The sequence below is a fragment of the Geotrypetes seraphini genome, chromosome 19 (assembly GCF_902459505.1).
Source record: "Geotrypetes seraphini chromosome 19, aGeoSer1.1, whole genome shotgun sequence".
NCBI lineage: Eukaryota > Metazoa > Chordata > Amphibia > Gymnophiona > Dermophiidae > Geotrypetes > Geotrypetes seraphini.
In genome coordinates, this window is record NC_047102.1 from 21,489,596 (window position 1) to 21,509,531 (window position 19,936).

The 19,936-nt window shown below is 42.4% G+C and overlaps 1 protein-coding gene across 3 annotated transcripts in view; it reads left to right on the forward strand.

Annotated features, from left to right (window-relative positions):
• The window catches only part of LOC117352266 (galanin peptides-like), a 99,194-nt gene that overhangs the window by 76,366 nt on the left and 2,892 nt on the right, over positions 1–19,936 (forward strand). For all 3 annotated transcript variants that reach the window (XM_033928624.1, XM_033928625.1, XM_033928626.1), the window contains one exon: positions 5,917–5,994. In XM_033928624.1, coding sequence (XP_033784515.1) covers positions 5,917–5,994 — 78 coding nt within the window. The remainder of the gene's footprint in view (positions 1–5,916; positions 5,995–19,936) is intronic.

Sequence of the window (19,936 nt, forward strand, 5' to 3'; positions counted from 1 at the left end):
TCCATTCACATGGACCACTGCTATCTCCTCAGGAAGCAGATTCTCTATCACTTGTTTAATCAATTCCTTTTTGTCAGTTCTTTCCTTCTATCATTGATCAGTCTCCTCTCCTCCCATTTTTCAATCTTGCCTTACTACGATTTGCTGGGACATCCTTCTTGCGAGTGAGCAGAGACAGTAGTACCAGTTCCTGAGGGGGGGGGTGTCTTTGAGCCTTTGAAACGGAGTCCCATCAGACAATACGAGCATGCAGTTTTTTTTAACTTACTCTGGACTTGATTTGGAGAGTTAAGTACTACGCTCTTTTTTTAATCTTTTGCTTGTCCAGTTTTTTTTAATTTCTGTTCGGCTTAGATGAATTCTGGCCGCTGTGCTCCCTCGGGTTGGGGGGCACAGACGGCCTGGCACTTTATATTATAGTATTTATTACTTATTGTTTCACTATTTAGCACATGCACATGTTTTTAGTGCACTTGAAAATTTATAAAAATCTGGGGTCGTCCTTGGATGTTTCACACATAATACCCTATTGGGTGTATGATTGTGGCAGCTGAGCATTAAGGGTAGTGTTTCCCCATTGTGGGCTGTGGGACTGAGGACTTCCCCTTCACACAAAAATTTTTTTATCTGTACTTTATTTGTGCTACTCCAAAAGCATATTTGGAATCTATATAAATTGTGCCTTCCTCTTTCTTGAGCAACTGCAAGGCTTGATTGAGGGCGTATAATTCACAGGTTTGTTCCAACCAGATGTTTGGTATGCCTCTGCCCTGCCTCTACCACAAATTATCTTATCCCGTCTAATATGGCATAACCATTATGTCTCTTTCCCTCCACCACCCTCGAGGAGCCATCAATAAACAGTTGACAACCCCTAGGTAGTGTAGTGCTGTGTCTCTTAAGTCTGAATGCACTTTAGTCTAATATTCAATGATATCCAGACAATTATGTTCAGGCTGTCCCCCATCCACTGCTTCTCCCTTCCACAAAAAGGTAGTTGGATTGAGACATGTATCCATTTATAAGCACTAAATCATCCTTTTCGATCAAGATGGCCTCATATCTCAATATTCAAGAGTCAGCCATTTTCCAGTTTTTTTATACAAAATAGTTCTGACTTAATGAGGGGTGCTCACCCCCAAGGCTAATTTTCTGCTTTCTTCCACCAGGAGGGCCGCAGCTGCAACAGCTTGCACACATTCAGGCCATCCTCATGAAACAGGATCTAACAATTTGGACAAATAGGCCACTGGCTGTCTTTTCCCTCCCCAATTCTGAGTCAGCACTTCCAATGCTGCCCCCTTATCTACAGTGGCAAATGAATGGAAGGGCTTGTCTAAAGAGGCAATGTATCAAACTTTCTTTTAAACCTACCACCAATTTCTTTTCCTCTCTGTCCATTCGAGCAGGTTTGGTTCTTCTTCAAGGAGTTTCAGATACAACCCCTTTGTTTTCTGGGCATATGAATCAATCCATAATCTGCAATAGACCCAGAAATTGTCTTAGCTTTTGGTTCTTGGTAAGGGAAGTTCAACAATCTCCTTAATTCTCTCAGGATTGATTTGTCTCTTCCTTTCACTGATAAGGTGTCCCAGATATTTCACCTCTTTTTCTACATATTGCAATTTGGTCTTAAAAGGGATGACTCTTTTTTCCCTCTGTAGGTCAGGGCATTCTCGTTTAAAGTGTCCAGGCTTGCCACAATAATAGCACTCCATGGATGTTGTGTCCTGGGGTGGTCCCCATAACTGCCCCTGACTATATTCTCTGCCCCCATCTTTCCCTCTCTCTACCTCAGCTCAATCCTCCTTCTTCACTTGGCTTATTTACTGCTTTGCCTCTCTTTTTAATCACCTCATCTACTGCAGAAATTAATTTCACCTTCTGCCTCTTCTTCTCTTCCTCTCCTTTTACAAATGCCTTCTGTGCCTCCCTCAATAATTCTTCTAATGGTTTCTCACGCCAACCTTCTAATTTCTGCACCTTTTTCCTTATATCAGGCCATGCCTTTGTGACAAAGTGTACTTTTAATAAACCTTGAGCTACTGGGTTATCTGGGTTCATACCTGAATGAATATCTTCTCATTTGTTCCCGTATTCTCAGTAAAAAAGGCTGATGGATCCTCTTTTTTTTCTTGCTGTACCTCAAATGCTTTAGTGAAATTCTGGGATTTAGGTGCTGCCTCCTTAATTCCCTCTATTATAAGATCCCTTCAATCTTTCATATTGACACGATGTGCTGCATTTTGATTTCTCCAATTTGGGTCTACATTAGGAAATTTTTCTTCTCCCACAGGATGAATATTCTGCCATTGTATCAGAGCTGCTCTCCTAATCATTCCTTGTTCCTCCCCAATGAACAAGATACCCAGAATAGGCCTGATCAAACTGTTCTGCTAACCCAGTAGGATCCTCAATTAAAAATTCTATCTCCTTTTTAAAACTCCGCACCTCCATACTAGTTAACTAGGAGCTAAGATATCCCTCAGTGGGAAACTCTGCACTGCTCCCTCCTCCTTCTGAAGGAGCACTCCAGAGGCTATAGGTCTGCCTGACACTGCTGTAACTCCTTTCTTAATCTGGGGAACGACTCCTCTGGAGCCGTGGAAAGAGCCATCAGGTGGATATCTTCCACCCCCTGTGCTTCCTGCAGTCTCTGACTTCCAAGGGGATTATATGGAGGGGTAAATGCTGCAGAGGATCTCAGAGGCAGGCATCTGTCTCTGCCTGTTCACTCTCTTTTTCCTTCATTTGAATAGGGAAGAATTTTACCCCACCCCCTATCCAACAGGAAGTATACTCCGCTTCCTCCTGTGAATATGGCTTCTTGTGATTTACATAAGAATTTAAGATTGCACAAAGCCAATCTTCCTCTGCATCAAACTTTGACCAGAAGATTGCCAGAGGTTTAATACTCTTTGGTCCAAACAAAACAGCAATAAGTGATCATCTGTTTCTTACTCTTCCCTTTAATACAGGACATATCTTCCCAGTACTTCAGCATCCTCCCTAAGGGGCTTTCTGGAGGAATGCTTCTGGGGTCTCTACCATCCCCCTCCTCACCTCTACTAGCCTTAGCTCCCATTCTGTTCCTTTGAAGACACCTCAGTCTGTCTCTGGGCATGCCCCTCTTGGGCCAACGGAAATGCAAATTGGAACTCTGCACTTGCTTCGTGCCAAAGGCATATCTCACTCACATACTTGCAAGGTGCTCACAGAATGTCCCCAAACACCAAGGTAATACTATATAGCTGAAAACTTCTTACCTTGGTCCATGCACATGGAGTTGCCTGGTCAGTTGCACATGCCCACTTATTTCCTTCTGCTTTCTTTCAAACAGGTCTCAGGATGCTTGTCAGTACATTGTGGGATCCCTGTCGGGAACTGTGAGACCGCTGAATTCAGCGGGATGCGTCTCCCCACTGCTCGATGATGCCAGTCCTGGCCAATGATGATGTAATCCCAGAAGAGCGGTGACACAGCTTGTAAAGAAACTCCAGAAAGTCTCGTGGTAAAGCAGAATATCTTTTATTTTCTTCCTGGCCAGAAAGGGTGTCCAAATTGCATAAGAATGGCAAAGTAGGCCCACAGAGTTCAGCACATTCATTCGTTATATAGATCAACCACTTCTTAGTCCCTCCTGCCTGCCCGCTCGCTCATTGGATAGAGCAACGGCAGTTCACTTCCTTTGTTACTTCCGTTCTCTCTTCTCCCGTTATTCTTCAGATCTCCAACCCTATTTACAATTACCCATATTTGGGCACTTACTCCTCTTCTCACATACTCACCCCTCATGTAAAGTGCTACATCCTTAGTCCAAAAGTCCTTTTGGTTAATTATGCTGAGACATCAGATTTCATGTTCACTGTAGGGATTGTGTTCATACAGTCACAAGAACTATCCCAGGAATATCCTCCTCCCATCTCCTGATTCTGCAATACTTCTTATTGCTATTTGCAAACAGTATTAAAACAAATTGGGTGTAATAGGTTATTATACTGTGAAATAATTAACATTATCATTTATTATCACAGATTTAGTAATTTACTTTATATTATTGTTATTTCTTATTTCAAAGTATCCTGAACAATAACACCTAGATCCTTTTTCTGGGTGGTGACTCCTAACCTGGAACCCTGCATCACATAGCTATAGTTTGGGTTCCTATTTCCCCACATGCATCATTTCATTTTGAAATGCTCATGGGCACTTAACTTGGCTGAGCATACATGAGTGCTAAGGAAGGGAAATACCAACAACTCCACTGTTGGTGGAGTTGTTGGTATTTTTCCTGTGCATCATTCTAGTTGGGGCTACTGGGTGCATTTTAATTTCAGTACGTTGTGCCATTCCTGGAGGTGTCTGTGAGACCTCGAGGGTAGTGTTTCAGCATTGCACAGCCTCTGGTTTCAGGCTGCAGGTGCTGGTGTCCATACCAGCGCTGTGTGGGGGCTGTGCAGCTGTGCCGTCAGTGGGCGTGCTTGCTTAGCGGGAGTACCGTTCAGCGGTTTGGGTACTGGTGAGTGTCGGGAGGGGGGTGGGTGTGGAGATTTTGATGATTAGGTTCTGGTGACTGTATGGAGGTGTGTATGTAATGGCCTTTTGGGTAATTCTTTGAGTGGTGGAATGGGGTGGATTTAATTTTGGGTGTTATGTGATGATACAGGTGGAGTTCTGTGGGTTTGGTAGGTGGGGGGTTTGGGTAGTGAGGTGTGTGCAGTGGTTTGGCAGGTAGTGTGTCTGGGGTTCAGTAGTTCTGTTGGGTATTGTGGAGCAGTGGGTCCGATGACCCTGAAGAGCTGGATTGCCGCTATTCGTGGCTCCACACTGGCATTGAAATAAGGGACACAGGTTGGTATCTCTCAGGTGCCCTCTTGTGGTATTCATGGTTCTGCTCTGCCTGCAGCCTCCACTTCTGTGGCCTGGGCACCCACTACATTTGAATGCTTACATTTACAATCAGTATTTTGTCAAGCGTGCATTCACCTGCACACCCTTTATAGAAATCAGATGCACATTCAGGTGCTACTATGTAGGCATGCCCTCGTAACTCTGAACACCCTTTGTAAAATTGCCCCCTTTGTGTGATCTTTCTCATGGGTTAGACTTAAGCATCTTGAAGATGTTGGGAAAGCAATTGTGAGGGTTTAAAATAGAAGGGTATGGTTTGGATGTTAATCTTCTACTGCAGTGTCTCAAACTTTTTCAGCTCTGTCACACTAAATGGAGCAAATGTTTTTGAAATTATAAAATTGCAAAAACAATGTATTTATTTTAAAGTTATTTAAGCTATGTAACAAGGGTAAAACTAGATAGAATAGAAATTGCTAATCAATGCAATGGATATGCTTGTTTTTGAGTTCAAATTAACTCAAAACGTGGCTCGATAGCCAACAAGCAAGCACACATTTCATCATCCTCCATCTGCAGTCGTCCTCTTTTTTTTCTCAATTTAATTTCTGTCAGAGCTGAAAAATCAAGTTCACAAAGATAAGATCCAAGTGGTAACAAAGCCTTGATTGCATTGTTGCTCAAGTTAGGATAACTACTGCATAGAAAATAAAAATAAAATTATTGCTGTTAGTTTTCAAAGACCAATCATGTCAAAGAATGATGCTTGTCTGGGCAGTTGTATTCTTACGCACACAGACACTCATAAGATTGACAGACTTTTATGTATTCAACGTACATGTCATCCATTCTAGTGTATTGTTATGAAAGGAATTTTTAAAAATAAAGTAAAACTCTGGAATCTCTTGGCACACCTGGAATCTTTTCAAGGCAAACCACTGTGCCATGACACACAGTTTGAGAGACTGTATTTCTACAGTTTTGTAAGCTGCTTGTGTAATAAAATAAAACAAATCTGCTGTTTCAGAAATCTACTTTTAATTATTCCTGTTCTTCATTGTTTAGGTAACTTTTTGAAGACATGGATGGATGATAAAGTTCTACATACAATAATTGAATTTTTGACTTACTTACATCTTAAAGGTAAGTAGATATTATGCCATCATATTAAATAAATAAAAATCATACGTATGTTCATATTTTATACCACTAAACCAGAAATTTAATCTGATCTTGAAAGTGAGAGATTTTTTAATAGTGGGAATTTATACCAGGAGGCAGTTCAAACTAATAGTTTCAAGTTTTATTAGGATTTTATATACCGCCTATCAAGGTTATCTAAGCGGTTTTTACAATCAGGTACTCAAGCATTTTCCCTCTCTGTCCCGGTGGGCTCACAATCTATGTAATGTACCTGGGGCTATGGAGGATTAAGTGACTTGCTCAGGGTCACAAGGAGCAGTGCAGGGTTTGAACCCACAACCCCAGGGTGCTGAGGCTGTAGATCCAACCACTGTGCCACACACTCCTCATGGATTACTCTATATAAACCAATAAAAGTACTACATTCTTTGTTTGAACATAAACTCATGCTACCACCACCAGATTTGTTGGACTTGGACCAGATCTACCGCCAGATCGACAAACTCAAAAGCGACAAATATGGACTGGATGGAATTCATCCGAGAGTCTTGAAAGAGCTAAAAGTGGAAATCGGAGAACTATTCCAAAAACTTGCCATCCTGTCAATCAAAACAGGGCAGATACCAGACGACTGGAAGATAGCGAACGTCACACCGATATTCAAAAAAGGATCAAGAGGAATACCGGGCAACTATAGACCTGTGAGTCTCACGTCGGTTCCTGGGAAGATGTTTGAGGCGCTGATCAAGGATAGCATAACCCGGCACCTAGACACACACGACTTGATGAAAGCCAGCCAACATGGATTCAGGAAAGGGAAGTCATGCTTGATGAACCTACTTCAATTTTTTGAGACAGTGAACAGACAAATTGATAATGGAGAACCGGTGGATATTATATACTTGGATTTTCAGAAAGCGTTCGACAAAGTTCCACATGTAAAACTCCTCAGGAAACTGCAGGGCCATGGAATAGAAGGAGATATACTAAGATGGATAGGCAAATGGCTGGAGAACAGAAGGCAGAGAGTGGGCATAAATGAGAAGTTCTCAGACTGGGAAAATGTGACTAGCGGTGTGCCCCAGGGCTAGGTACTTGGGCCCATCTTATTTAATATCTTCATCAATGACCTAAAGGATGGAACATCCAGTGAGATCATCAAGTTTGCAAATGACACAAAGCTATGACAGGCCATCAAATCGCAGAAGGACAGTGAGGAACTCCAGAGTGACTTGAGCTGATTGGAGAATTGGGCAGATAAATGGCAGATGAAGTTTAATGTGGAAAAATGCAAAGTGATGCACTTAGGCAGAAAAAATAAGGAAAACAAGTATAGTATGTCAGGTGCAACTCTGGGAAAAACTGAACAGGAAAAGGACCTGGGGGTATTAATCGATAGGACACTGAAGCCGTCGGTGCAATGTGCGGCGGCAGCAAAGAACACGAATAGAATGCTAGGCATGATAAAGAAGGGAATCACGAGTAGATCAGAGAAAGTTATAATGCCGCTTTATAGAGCGATGGTCAGACCGCACTTGGAATACTGCGTCCAGCATTGGTCTCCTTACCTAAAGAAGGATATAAAACTGCTAGAGAGGGTGCAGAGACGAGCAACAAAGCTGGTGAAAGGTATGGAGAAAGACTGGATTATGAGGAAAGACTTAAGAGACTGGGGTTGTTCTCCCTTGAGAAAAGGAGACTGCGAGGGGATATGATTGAGACTTTCAAAATACTGAAAGGAATCGACAAAATAGAGCAGGAAAAAACATTATTTACAATGTCCAATGTGGCACGGACAAGAGGACATGGGCTGAAGCTAAGGGGGGACAAGTTCAGGACAAATATCAGGAAGTTCAGCTTCACGCAATGAGTGGTGGACACCTGGAATGCTCTCCCAGAAGAGGTAATTGTGGAATCCATCGTTCTAGGATTTAAGAGTAAGTTAGATGTACATCTCCTTATGAGTGACATGAAGTGACATGGGTAAGGGTAAGCTAGATGCACTTCTCTTTACGAGAAGCTTAGAGCGATATGGGGACCAAAACTATGCCAGGGTACACCTGGCGGGGCCTCCGCATGTGTGGATTGCCGGACTTGATGGACCTAGGGTCTATACCGGAGATGGCGCTTCTTATGTTATGTTCTTAAGTTATTCTAGGAGACTTTAATTTTTGCTGACCTCCCAAATGAGACCAGATCACCAGCAGATTTCATCCTTTCACTAACAGAACTGGGCTTTCACCAAATAGTCAATACTAGAGAATGACACAGGGACAAATTTTTCCCTGTCCCTGTGGGAACTCATTTTCCTGTCCTGTCCCTGTGAGTTATTTTCCTGTCCCTGCCCTATTCCTGCAAGCTCTATCCTCATCTGTACAAGCCTCAAACACTTTAAAATCAGAAATGTTCGAGGCTTGTGCGGTTAAGGTAGAGCTTACAAGAATGGGGCAGGGACAAGGACAGTAATAAAACTTGCGGGGCAGGATGGGGAAATTGAGTTCCTGTATCATTCTCTAATCAATACTAGACTCAACGGGCCACTTCCTAGACCTCATCTTTACTCAGAAAGTTGCATCACTCAACACACTTGCCCCAAGCTGTTCCATCAAACAGGTACCCTGGTCTGATCAACAAGCAGGCAGCATTTTCTCACATATGGGTGATGTCATCCACGGAGCCCAGCACAGACAGTGAAAAGTGCACTGGCACTTTAAGAGCATAAAAGCTTTATCTGCCCGCATCACGCATACACCATCGAGTGCCTTCCCACCTGACAAGAGCTCACAGTACCTCAGTTCTTTATTTTCTGCAGAGTAAAAAAGTTGTGTCTTCTGATGCTGCGTTGCCTACCTTCAGCGCGTTTGTTTATGAGATTTATTTTCTCTTACTATTTTTTTCCGTTGAATAATTCTTTAACTTCAGTTTGTGAGTAAAAAAAAAAAAAAGACTTTCTTAATTTTACTTTCATTTTTTCCCTTATCCCTCTTTTGAGGCCTGGAGTCTTAATGATTTTGTGTGGTGAGGTATTTTATTTTCTCTTTGAAAATTGAGTTTGACTTAGCTGCTCACATTTTCTCATCCATGTCGAAAGCATTGACCAGGTTTTAAGAAGTGCTGTCATTGTCAATTGTCATCACCAACCCGCACAACTGGTGTTTGGGGCTTGAACATTGAGTGGATTCCTGCATTCATTATTCTACTCTTCAAAAGCATTCATTAAAGGCCCAGCAGCTTAGCAGAAGAAAATTTTCAGTTACGTTATGATGGATAAGTCTCCATTGGTACCGCAGACACCTGCATCAATTTCAACATCGGCATCAGACATCTCTACTTCAGGGAAGCATGCTAAGAATGCTAACCACTTCCCAGCCAGTGTTGCAGGCCTTGTCAGTATCGAGTCCCTCAAAGCAGCCCAAACGCTGACGCTCTTCTTCTTTGCAGACTGTGTCTCCTGTGGGGCATGCATCTTCTTCAAGGTCTCCCACCCTGAGCCACCCTGCTGCAACATTGAAGCCTGCTCAGTCTCAGAATATTCGATCCAAGGTCGATGATTTTCTGTGCAAAGAGATTGGTGACATGTTCAAGCTAATCTCCATGCCAATGTCCACACCGACTTCATTAGTAGTGGCCCAGCCTTAGCATAGTTCTCCCAGGCCACAAGGTACTGCTTCAGCCTCAACTTATACACATCACTCTGCTTTGCATAGATGTTCTTCAAATCGATGGCGACGCTCGTCCTCAGAGCATCCTTCTATCTCCATAAGGCATCATCGCTCTCGAACATGCTATCGACGATCCTCTTCATCAGCGCATTGATCACCATTGAGACACCGACGTCGTTCTTCATATCGAGGCTCTGCATCGAGGCATTGAAGATCTTAATCGGGACACCGAAAATCTGCATTGAATTATCAACGTTCCTCATCAAAGCACCGATATTCTTCTCTAAACATCGATGTTCTCAATCTAAGTATTCCACCTCGACGCATGCATCCTCATGTTCATCTTGGTACCGACGATCTCCATTTTCAACTTCCTTAGGTTGGTACCATCGTTGCAGAGAATCTTCAAACCTTGATTTACTTTCTGATCACAGTGACTTGGAGTGGGAGGATAATTTATCAGCTCCTGAGTCATATGGAATCCCCTCTGAGCCATGTCCTCCACCTAGGGAGAAGATCACCTCCTGAAGGGGTCTCTTTTACCAAATATATTAGGCAGTTGGGTATGGAGCTGCCTATAAAACTAGAAGCAGACATTGAACCCATAGCTAAACAGCTGGAGGCATTAGATTTTGAGGAACCTCCCAAGGAGCTTTTAAAGTTACCACTTCACAATCTTTTGAAAGAGGCTTTTCTAAGAAATTGGGAGACTTCACTCAGTGACTATAGCTCCTAGAAAATTGGAATTGGGCAATTACTCACAACATATTTCTAAAGGTTGTATATATCTCATGTCCAGGTTTTGATAGACTGCAACTCCAACATCAGTCATTGCTAGGAGAATCTTCCCTTAAAAAGTCATCTAGCTCCAGAGTCTATGCCACAGCTCCTCCAGGACGTGAGGGTAGAACTATGGACAGATTTGGCTGTCTTCTATCAGAATTCCATGTTATCCAACAAAGTATAGGATTGCAATTTCTTTGTCTTTTTATTTCAAACAGTTAATTAGAAAGATAACAGTATTTGAACAATACATTCCATCTGTTCATATTCCTGAGTTCCAACATATCACTCATGCTCTGCTATAGATCAGAAGGTATAGGGCTCATTCTGCTTTGGATGCATTTGAGCTTTCATCCAGAGCTTCTGCCATGGGCCTAGCTTCAGATATCTGATATGGACATAAATCTACAAGATTGCTTGGCCAACATTCCATATGTGGGAAAGGAGCTTTTTGAAGAGAAAGTCAAATTTGGCACTCAAAAGCTTACCCAACATGAGCAGAGTTGGAATGCACTTAACAAAACTAAGAAGTCTTAATCAGCTAAGCTGGCTCAGAAACTGACTACCTATTCTTAAAAGAGATGGTTTTCTGCCTCTTCTTTGACCAATCTACCACCTCAGAAGAAACTGAGACAACAAAGATCTTAGAAGCAGCAAACATCTACCACTCAGAAACCAGCTCAGTCTTTTCGACCTGCTTCGGGAGAACGCAGTTTATGTAACACCTTTACAGCCTCTTCTTCTTCCCATCAGAGGTTGTCTTTAAGCTTTTTACCCATGATGGACTCTCATTACCAATGATAGTTGGGTTTTAAAAGTCTTACAGGAGGGTTACTCTTTTCATTTCAAATCCATTCCTCCAGACCACCCTCCAAGAGAGTCCTCTCTTAGATCTCAACAGATGTCCCTTCTTCTTCAGGAAATAGACGCATACTTCAATTCAATGCCATAGAGGAAGTTCTTCCTACCCAGAAAAATCAAGGGTTTTACTCCAGGTATTTTCTAATTCCAAAGAAGACGGGAGGTATATGTTGTAGTGAGCAGCTTATGCCTGGTCCTGTAGCAATGGAACCACTGGAAGCTGACATGACTCCGATTCCTCTATTAAACCCACATATTCCTGAGTTTGATGCTGTTCCTTTCAAGAACACTAGAGAGAGCAGGTCTTCACAATTGCCTGTATCACACAAAACACGATGCAGGGATCTGCAGAGCAGTCAGAGAAGCTCCCGCACCTGGACCTTGGGGGCATGGTTGTAAGTTTTTAAGTGTTAAAGCTGAATTGCTTGAGAGGAGAGCAGGACAGTTGGAAGCATGTAGGCTTCAGCAGGACAGACAACTCTCAGGGCTGAGAGGTCAGGCTGAGAGTGAACAGCCTGTAGCTATGGAATTTGAAGGGGCTGGTTCAGATATTTGTTTGTAATGTCAGATAATGTATATATGTTCCAGTAACATAAGTAGGATGATTGATTATGGCATAATTAAGCCGGTATTAATAACTCTGTATTGTAACACAGCTACAGAAGTCCTTGATATTGTATAGAGACCATGCATTCTAACACCTCACAGAAACTCTTTGTAATTTTGTATTGTAACACCTTTACAGAATCTCATACAAAATGCTCTGAATTGACTCCCCAGTTAGTAGTAGTGGTATAGAAGCTCACAATAAACAATATAAAACAAATATATACATATGAACTAAAACAAAATATAATATATATTAAAATTAAGTATAAAATTTTATATATATATATATATATATATATATATATGTGTGTGTGTGTGTGTGTGCTAAAATGACTATTAAAACAAACATAAACACCAAGACTAGGAGCCCATATTGACCAAAATGAATAGGGAGATGCACAAAACATACCAAAGAGTTAAGAGTAAAATAAACAAATTTTAAAAAACTTATATGTGATACTAATAAAGTAGTGTACTTTAAAAATAGAGAGTGAACGGTGTGACTCAGAACTTTTTAGCTGAAGAGCAGAAAAGTGCATATTGAAATAGGTGAACCTCTGTGTATAAGAGGAAGTGCAGGTGTTACAAAAAAATAAAATTAGCTATTAGGTCATTTAAAGAATGTATAAATGAAAATAAGAAGAATTTGTCACTATAGGAATAGAATGAAAAAAAATAAATAATCATTACTTTTAAATGAATTGTAACAAATTATATCCTTCACTGAAGTAAAATCAAAAGGCATTGTCTAACTGTCTGGAATGGATTTGTGTTTTAAAACACTTTTTTATTTTGATGAACATTGGAATATGGTCTCATTTTAGTACAGTGGTTGCAAACTCGCTGGCCGATTGCGGCCCTCCAGGTGCTATATTGCGGCCCGCGGTCTGGATGCGATGATCAACTGCTCCCTTGCTGCAGTCATTTGTTCCGGTCAAAGCTGCAGCCAGCGGTGGCTCCTCGCGCCATCCACACCAGCATTTCTCTTCCCCCTTCCTTGTGGAGCAGTAGCATGTCTGGCCGGCTCCCTTGCTGCAGTCGATCATTCCATTCAAAGCTGCAGGTGGTGGCTCCTCGCGCTATCCACACCTGCGTCGGAAGCCTCTCTGACATCACGACATCAGAGAGAAGGCTTCTGATGCAGGCACGGATCGCGCGAGGAGCTGCCACCTGCGGCTTTGAATGGAACGATCGACTGAGCAAGGGAGCCGGCCAGACATGCTGCTGCTCCACACGGAAGGGAAAGAAGGGGAGGGGAAAGAGAAATGCTTCTGCTGCACAGGAAAGGGAAATGCTGCTGCTGTTGCTGCTGCACCTAATTGGGGAAAGAGAGGGAAGAAAGGAGAAGGAAGACAAGGGAGAGGAGAGGAACAAGAGATGCCAAGTCCATGGGAGGGAAGGAAAGGAAAGGAGATACCAGACCATGGAGGGGGAGGAGAGATGCCAGGGAATGGGGGGGAGGGAAGGAGACAGATGCCAGACCAGGGGAAAGGAGGGAGGGAGAGAAAGGAAGGAAAGAGATGTCAGACCACGGAAATAGGGACGGAAGAAGAGAGAGATAGGAAGGGAAGGTAAGACATGGAAATGTAGATTTTGAAAAGAAAGCAGAAAAATTTAATATTAATTTAATGCCAAAGATGGATGCAAGTTTGATCCAAACAGACCGAGGATTTTAAATTACAGTCCACTTGAGGGGGCAATACTTTTAAAATAGAACAAAACACAAAAAAAACCCTCTCATCAATACTAGGCAAGTTTCTCAAATAGTATCTTCATATAACATTTAAAGGCTTTTAAATATTTAAATGTGCTCATAAGCTCTTCAGAAAGGCGCCACAGCAGCAGTACAATGTCGCTGGAAAGGTGCTTGAATTTTAATCATTCTATAGTGGCACTAGCTTAACTTTTCACCAAGGGTATACAATCAATATAAACCAAGTCAAAGGGTGAAACAGACCTTAGTCACCCCTAAGTGCCCTGGAATACTCATGGATTTTATTTATAAACGATCCAGTGACGATTTGACACGTAAAACTTGGAGCAATGAGATTGTTTTGAGCTCCAAGTGGTGCCGCTGAGGATTGGGGTAAAATCCATGAGTATTCCAGGGCACTTAGGGGTGACTAAGGTCTGTTTCACCCTTTGACTTGGTTGAATTTTAATCATAACACATTGCATGGAGCAAGAATACTTGCTTCTACTGAAGTGGCAAATGTTATGGCTCTACAAAAGTTGTTTAACAGTAGACCACTTATCTGAAAAGGTCAATTCACGGCTCCAACACAGTCTGTGTTTCGCTACACTACATCAGGAAGCCGGAAGGATGAGCTTTTTATATTGATTTTATTTGCAGTGTGCAGTGCCTGAGTCCTTTGGTCTACACACTTGATGTTGAAAAAAGATGCCATAATATTTGCCACTCCAGTAGAGCAAGTATTCTTGCTCCATGCAATGTGTCATGATTAAAATTCAAACAACTTTCCAGCGACATTGTACCGCTGCTGTGGCGCTTTGCTGAAGAGCTTATGAGCACATTTAAATATTTACAAGCCTTTAAATGTTATATGAAGATACTATTTGAGAAACTTGCCCAGTATTGATGAGAGGGGTTTTTTGTATTTTGTTCTATTTTTAAAGATGGATGCAAGGCAGAAAGTGAAGACAGAGAGAAACCAGTCAAAGGACAAGAAGGCCCTGGAAACATAGTTAAAAGCACAGAAAAATAAAGTCACCAGCCAACATTACATTACATTACATTACATTAATGACTTCTATTCCGCCTGTACCTTGCAGTTCTAAGCGGATTACAACAAAAAGATAACTGGACATTTCCAGGAATAGGAATACAATTAACGACGTAGGGCCTAATACATCTAAACGATAGCTGGACGTTTTCAGGAAGAGGAATACAGTTAGAGGCGTTAGGTCAAAATCACATTTTGAAGGGAGGATCCTAAGAAGGGGAGAGAGGGGAGAAGAGTGGGGTTAGGAAATTAGGATGTATTTCTTGAATAGTATGGTTTTGATTTCTTTTCGAAAAGCTTTGAGGTCAGTTGAAGCTGTCAGTAGGTTGGTGATGGAGGGGTCCAATTTAGCTGCATGTGTTGCTAGTAGGTTGTCGTACATCTTTTTGCGCTTAGTTCCTTTATAAGGGGGGTAGGAGAAAGGGGACTGGGTTCTCCTTTGTCTGGAATAGAGGTTCCTATTTAGGCGGTTGTTTAAGTAGGAGGGTGCCGTTCCGTTTAATGTTTTGAATATTATGCAATATAGCTTAAATTGGATGCGGGCTTGTATTGGAAGCCAGTGTGAATCTAGGAAGGCGTTGGTGATGTGGTCAAATTTTCGAAGGGAATAGATCAGTCTGAGGGCGGTGTTCTGGACAGTCTGTAGTTGTTTTATTAGGTAGGTGGGACAAGGAAGGTAGAGGATATTGCAATAGTCCAGTAGACTTAGGACTAGGGATTGAACTATGAGTCTGTATTGATCTTTGCCGAAGAATTTTCTAATTTTGCGAAGGTTGCGCATGGTAAAGAATGCTTTTTGAGTGATTTTGTTGATTTGCACCTGAAGAGTGCAGCATCTATCTACTGTTACTCCAAGGAGTTTGAGAGTGGTCTGTATAGGATATTTGGTGGTTTTTATTTCTAGTTCTGTTATCGAGGGGGTTTTGTCTTTTTCAAGCAGTAGAAATTTAGTTTTGTCTGGATTGAGCTTCAGTTTGTGTTCTGTCATCCAGTTTTCCACTATTTCTAGGGTTTTTACCAGGTTATCTGTTGTAGTGGGGTCTTGTGAGTCAAAGGGAAGGAGTATGGTTATATCGTCTGCATAGCTGAATGAGGTTACTTCGTGTTTGTCTAATAGGGTACCAAGGGAGGCGATGAAGACATTGAAGAGCATGGGTGAGAGAGGTGAACCTTGAGGTACTCCGCAGGGATTGGTCCAGGTTTCCGATATTAGATCTTTTGTTTTTACTCTGTATGTTCTTGTTTTGAGGAATCCTTGGAACCAATTGTATACTCCGCCTGAGATCCCTATTGCTTCTAATATCTGAAGAAGTATACTGTGGTCAACCAGGTCAAATGCGGCTGAGAGGTCTAGTTGAATTATCAGCATCCTTCTTCCTTTGCTAAGGTGTTGTCGGGCTGTATCTAGAAGGGAGGCTAGCAGTGTCTCAGTGCTGTGGTTGGATCTGAACCCTGATTGAGTTGGGTGGAGTAGATTGTGGTCTTCAAGGTAGTTGGTGAGGTATTGGGCAACCAGACCTTCTATTAATTTAACATAGAATGGAATAGAGGCTATGGGTCGGTAGTTGGAAGGGGTGTCTATTGGTCCTTTGTGGTCTTTCAGTATTGGTGTGACTATGATTTCTCCTAGGTCTTGTGGGAATTGGCCTTCCGTGAGCGTTGTTTGGATCCATTGCAATAGGCAGGCTCTAAATTTGGGGGAGGCATTTGTTAGTAAATATGAGGGGCAATTATTCAGGTCGCATGACGCTCGACTATATTTATTGTAGAGTTGGTTAAAGTCCCACCATTGCACCTTATTAAAGTTGGACCAGTGTCTGTCGGCTGCTGTGGCTTCATCAGTTGTTGGGTTTATTATGATCTCTTCTAGGAGTAGGTAGGGAAAATAATTTTATTTTCAATATAGTGATTGAAATGTGTCAGTTTTGAGAAAGGAAAGATATTAAACTTTAAATGTGAGGGCTGGAGAAAAAATAGGGTACTTGTTGTTTTACTTCATGCAAAATTGTCATTTCTTTAATAAGACATTAACTATTTTTTGTGGCCCTCCAAGTACCTATAAATCCAAAATGTGGCCCCACAAAGGGTTTCAGTTTGAGAACACTGTTTTAGTATGTGACATAATGCCGATTTTTTAAAAACTAAACTATGCGCACTGCTCATTTGTCAGATAATGCAAAACAAAAACATTGTTTGTAAAATGTTAGTGAGTTCTTGTATTTAAATAGCTTTCCCTAATTCCTGATGGACAGGTGGGCAGGGAATATTCTTGCGGCAGACAAGCTACATACCTCCAACAAGCGGCCTCCGTACCCCCAGGGGTACGCATACCGCGTGTTGAGAAACACTGATGTAAACCACTGCAGTAGCATTGTCTGAAAGCATCCTGACTACCATCCCTGTCAGGAAAGACTGCAACTGCAGCAAGGGCTACTGAACGAGATTTATGGACCACTTGTCCTGGAGGGCCCCCCCCAGCCACTGAGTCATGAGGGTCAGCCACATGTCGATTCTGAGAGGCATACCAATGCAGTCTACGCTTTGCCTCTGTCATCCAGGGAGCATCTGCATTGCATTGCAGAGACCCATCTGGACAGAAGGGAGTACTGGAGTGGGGAGCCACTGCCCATGGAGCAACTTCCAAGGAGGCCTCCATCAAGCCCAGCACCTCCAGATAATGCCTCTGTGGGGCTCAGAAGAGTCAATATCCCCAGGATCTGCTTCCTGAGCTTCTGTTTACAGGGCTCAGGAAGAAAAAACATGGCCCTGCATCATGTCAAAACAGACTCCTAAGCTGCAGCTGACTTTTATGGAAGTTGACTTGCCCAAGTTCACCACCCATGCTTGCCAATCTCCAGAGATGATGCAACTGAATATCCATCCTGTGCAGGTGGGCCACTGTAATCACCGTCACCTTGGTAAAGGTGAGTGGAGCCATGGCTAAAATGAAAGGGAGCACCACAAATTGGAAGTGTTGCTGCAGAATGTGAAATCTCAGATACCTCCTGGGATCCGTAAAGATGGAGATAATAATAATAAAAGAGCGGTTCACAATGCAAGAGACTGTACATATACAGCGAAGATACAGAGAATCAATTATCAAAATGTCAGGGACAAAACAGTTCAGAGCGGTTCACAATGCAAGAGACTATACATATACAGCGAAGATATAGAATCAATTGTCAAGTATAATGGTCATCAGTTTCAATTACAGGAGAGTACCGAGAGAGGAAGGAGAAGCTGAAGGAAAGGGAGTACATAGGATTGAGGGGGAGGGAAGGGAGATGTGCCAGAGAGCCAAGAAATTCTCTAGGAACCACCACCACTATGCCAGAGCTGACCATCTCCATGCAAAAGCGGAGGACCTTTAGGACCTCATTTACAAGTTTCAAATCCAGAATGTGCCTCCAATCTTCTGTGCCTGTGAAGCATAAAGAGTATCTGCCTGATCCTGATTCCTCTTCAGGAACTGATTCTATGTTACACTGTCATTGGACTCTGACCTCCTTCTCTGCCGTCTGGCTGGGGAGTCAAGGAACAGATCCAGAGGAGTTGAGGAATAGATACAGTAGTCAGACAAAATCTGTTCCTATTCCTCCCAGAATGCTGTCAGCTGCTGTCCAACATGAGAAGGGGCAGCCGTCATCCTGGCATCATTGTTGCTTCTTGGAGGCCGAGCCACCCTGGGAACCCATGGGTTGCTGGTGCCTGTAACTGCTAAATCTCTGTCTGGATCCAAGATGGCGATCTGAGAGCAGGACGCGCTGAGCTGCGTGTCCCAGGATCGTATTCGTTTGAATTTTTCCTAGCGGTTTTTACTTACCGCGATGCCGAAGAGACGGGGCCGGAGTGCCGCTTCTGCCTCGCGGCGTCCTGGAGCCCCGGGTCTCGGAAACATACAGGATCTCCTGAGGCGCATGCAAGAGGCCACAGCGACGTCGGATGGCGGCCCGCAGAGGACACAGGGAGGCGAACCCGTTGTGGATACTCCTGGGCCCGATACCACGCTGAGCCCTGACGTTAGGGCACCGCCCCCGCAGCCCCAGACGACCAGCTCTCCCAGGGGCGGGGAAACCCCGGATTCAATGGTTTTCTCCTCTCCAGAGGCAAGGAAGGATTTACTGGAGAGCTTGGAGGTTGGGGCCCATTTTTCCAGGGCCCCCATGGAGATGTCTGGGGGAACACCATCTCAATCTGAGGGGGAAGGACAGAAGACTCCCCTCGAAGGACTTCAGGACGGTGAGCAATTTACACTTACACAAACTCCAATTGTACTGATTAAACCTGCAGTAGTGACTTTAGACTCTATTTGGGACTTAATGGCTGGTTTTGTTAAAAATATTACTCCTACATTTCAACAAATTGAAGAGAAAATTAAGGAACATGATAAGGAACTGAAGAACTTAAGAGAAGAAACAAATACTTCTAATTCATCAATTCAAAAAATAGAAAAAGAAATTGAATCATCGAAACAAATTCAAGAGATCTTAGTTAAAGACAATATTAACCTAAGGAAGAAGATTGAAATGCTTGAGAATAACTCACGTAGCAATAATTTAAGGTTAATTAATTTTCCAAGACTCGAGTTAGTAACACCTAGAGATATGCTTAAGAGATATCTAATGGAAAATTTAGAGATATCCGAGGACTCATTACCACCATTTTCAAGGGTTTATTACTTGCCTGATAAAGAACAAAATCAACAACCAAAAGTAAAATCTTCAGATCAAGAACCTTTAAATATTTCACAGGTTTTAGAAACATCTGAGAAGGATTTAGCATCACCAGCCACTATGATTATCACCTTAGCTTTGCCAATTGACAAAACATGGTTGTTAAAACTTTACTTTAAAAATAGACAAAAAAGCTTTCTTGGTTATAAAATATTAATGTTCCCAGATCTGGCACGGGAGACGCAAAGGCGCCGCCGTGAATTTCTTCTTTTGAAACCTGGGGTTTTATCTTTGGGGGCAACTTTTTATTTGAGACATCCGTGTAAGTGTATTGTATATTATCGTACGTTTAAATATGTGTTTTTTGAACCATCACAACTGACTAACTTCGTGGCTATGTCTCGTCTGAATGTTAACAATCTTTGAGCCCTATAATTTAGATATTGTGACCCCTATCTCAATGCTATAGCTCTCAGTTTTCTGTTATTATTACTGTTCTTTTTTTTTTTTTTCTTCGCCAAGTTTCTTTAATTCTTGGATCTTAATTTGTGGACTTGAGCATAAATAGTATAATTGTTAACTTAGGAATTATATTACTATTGTATTTGAT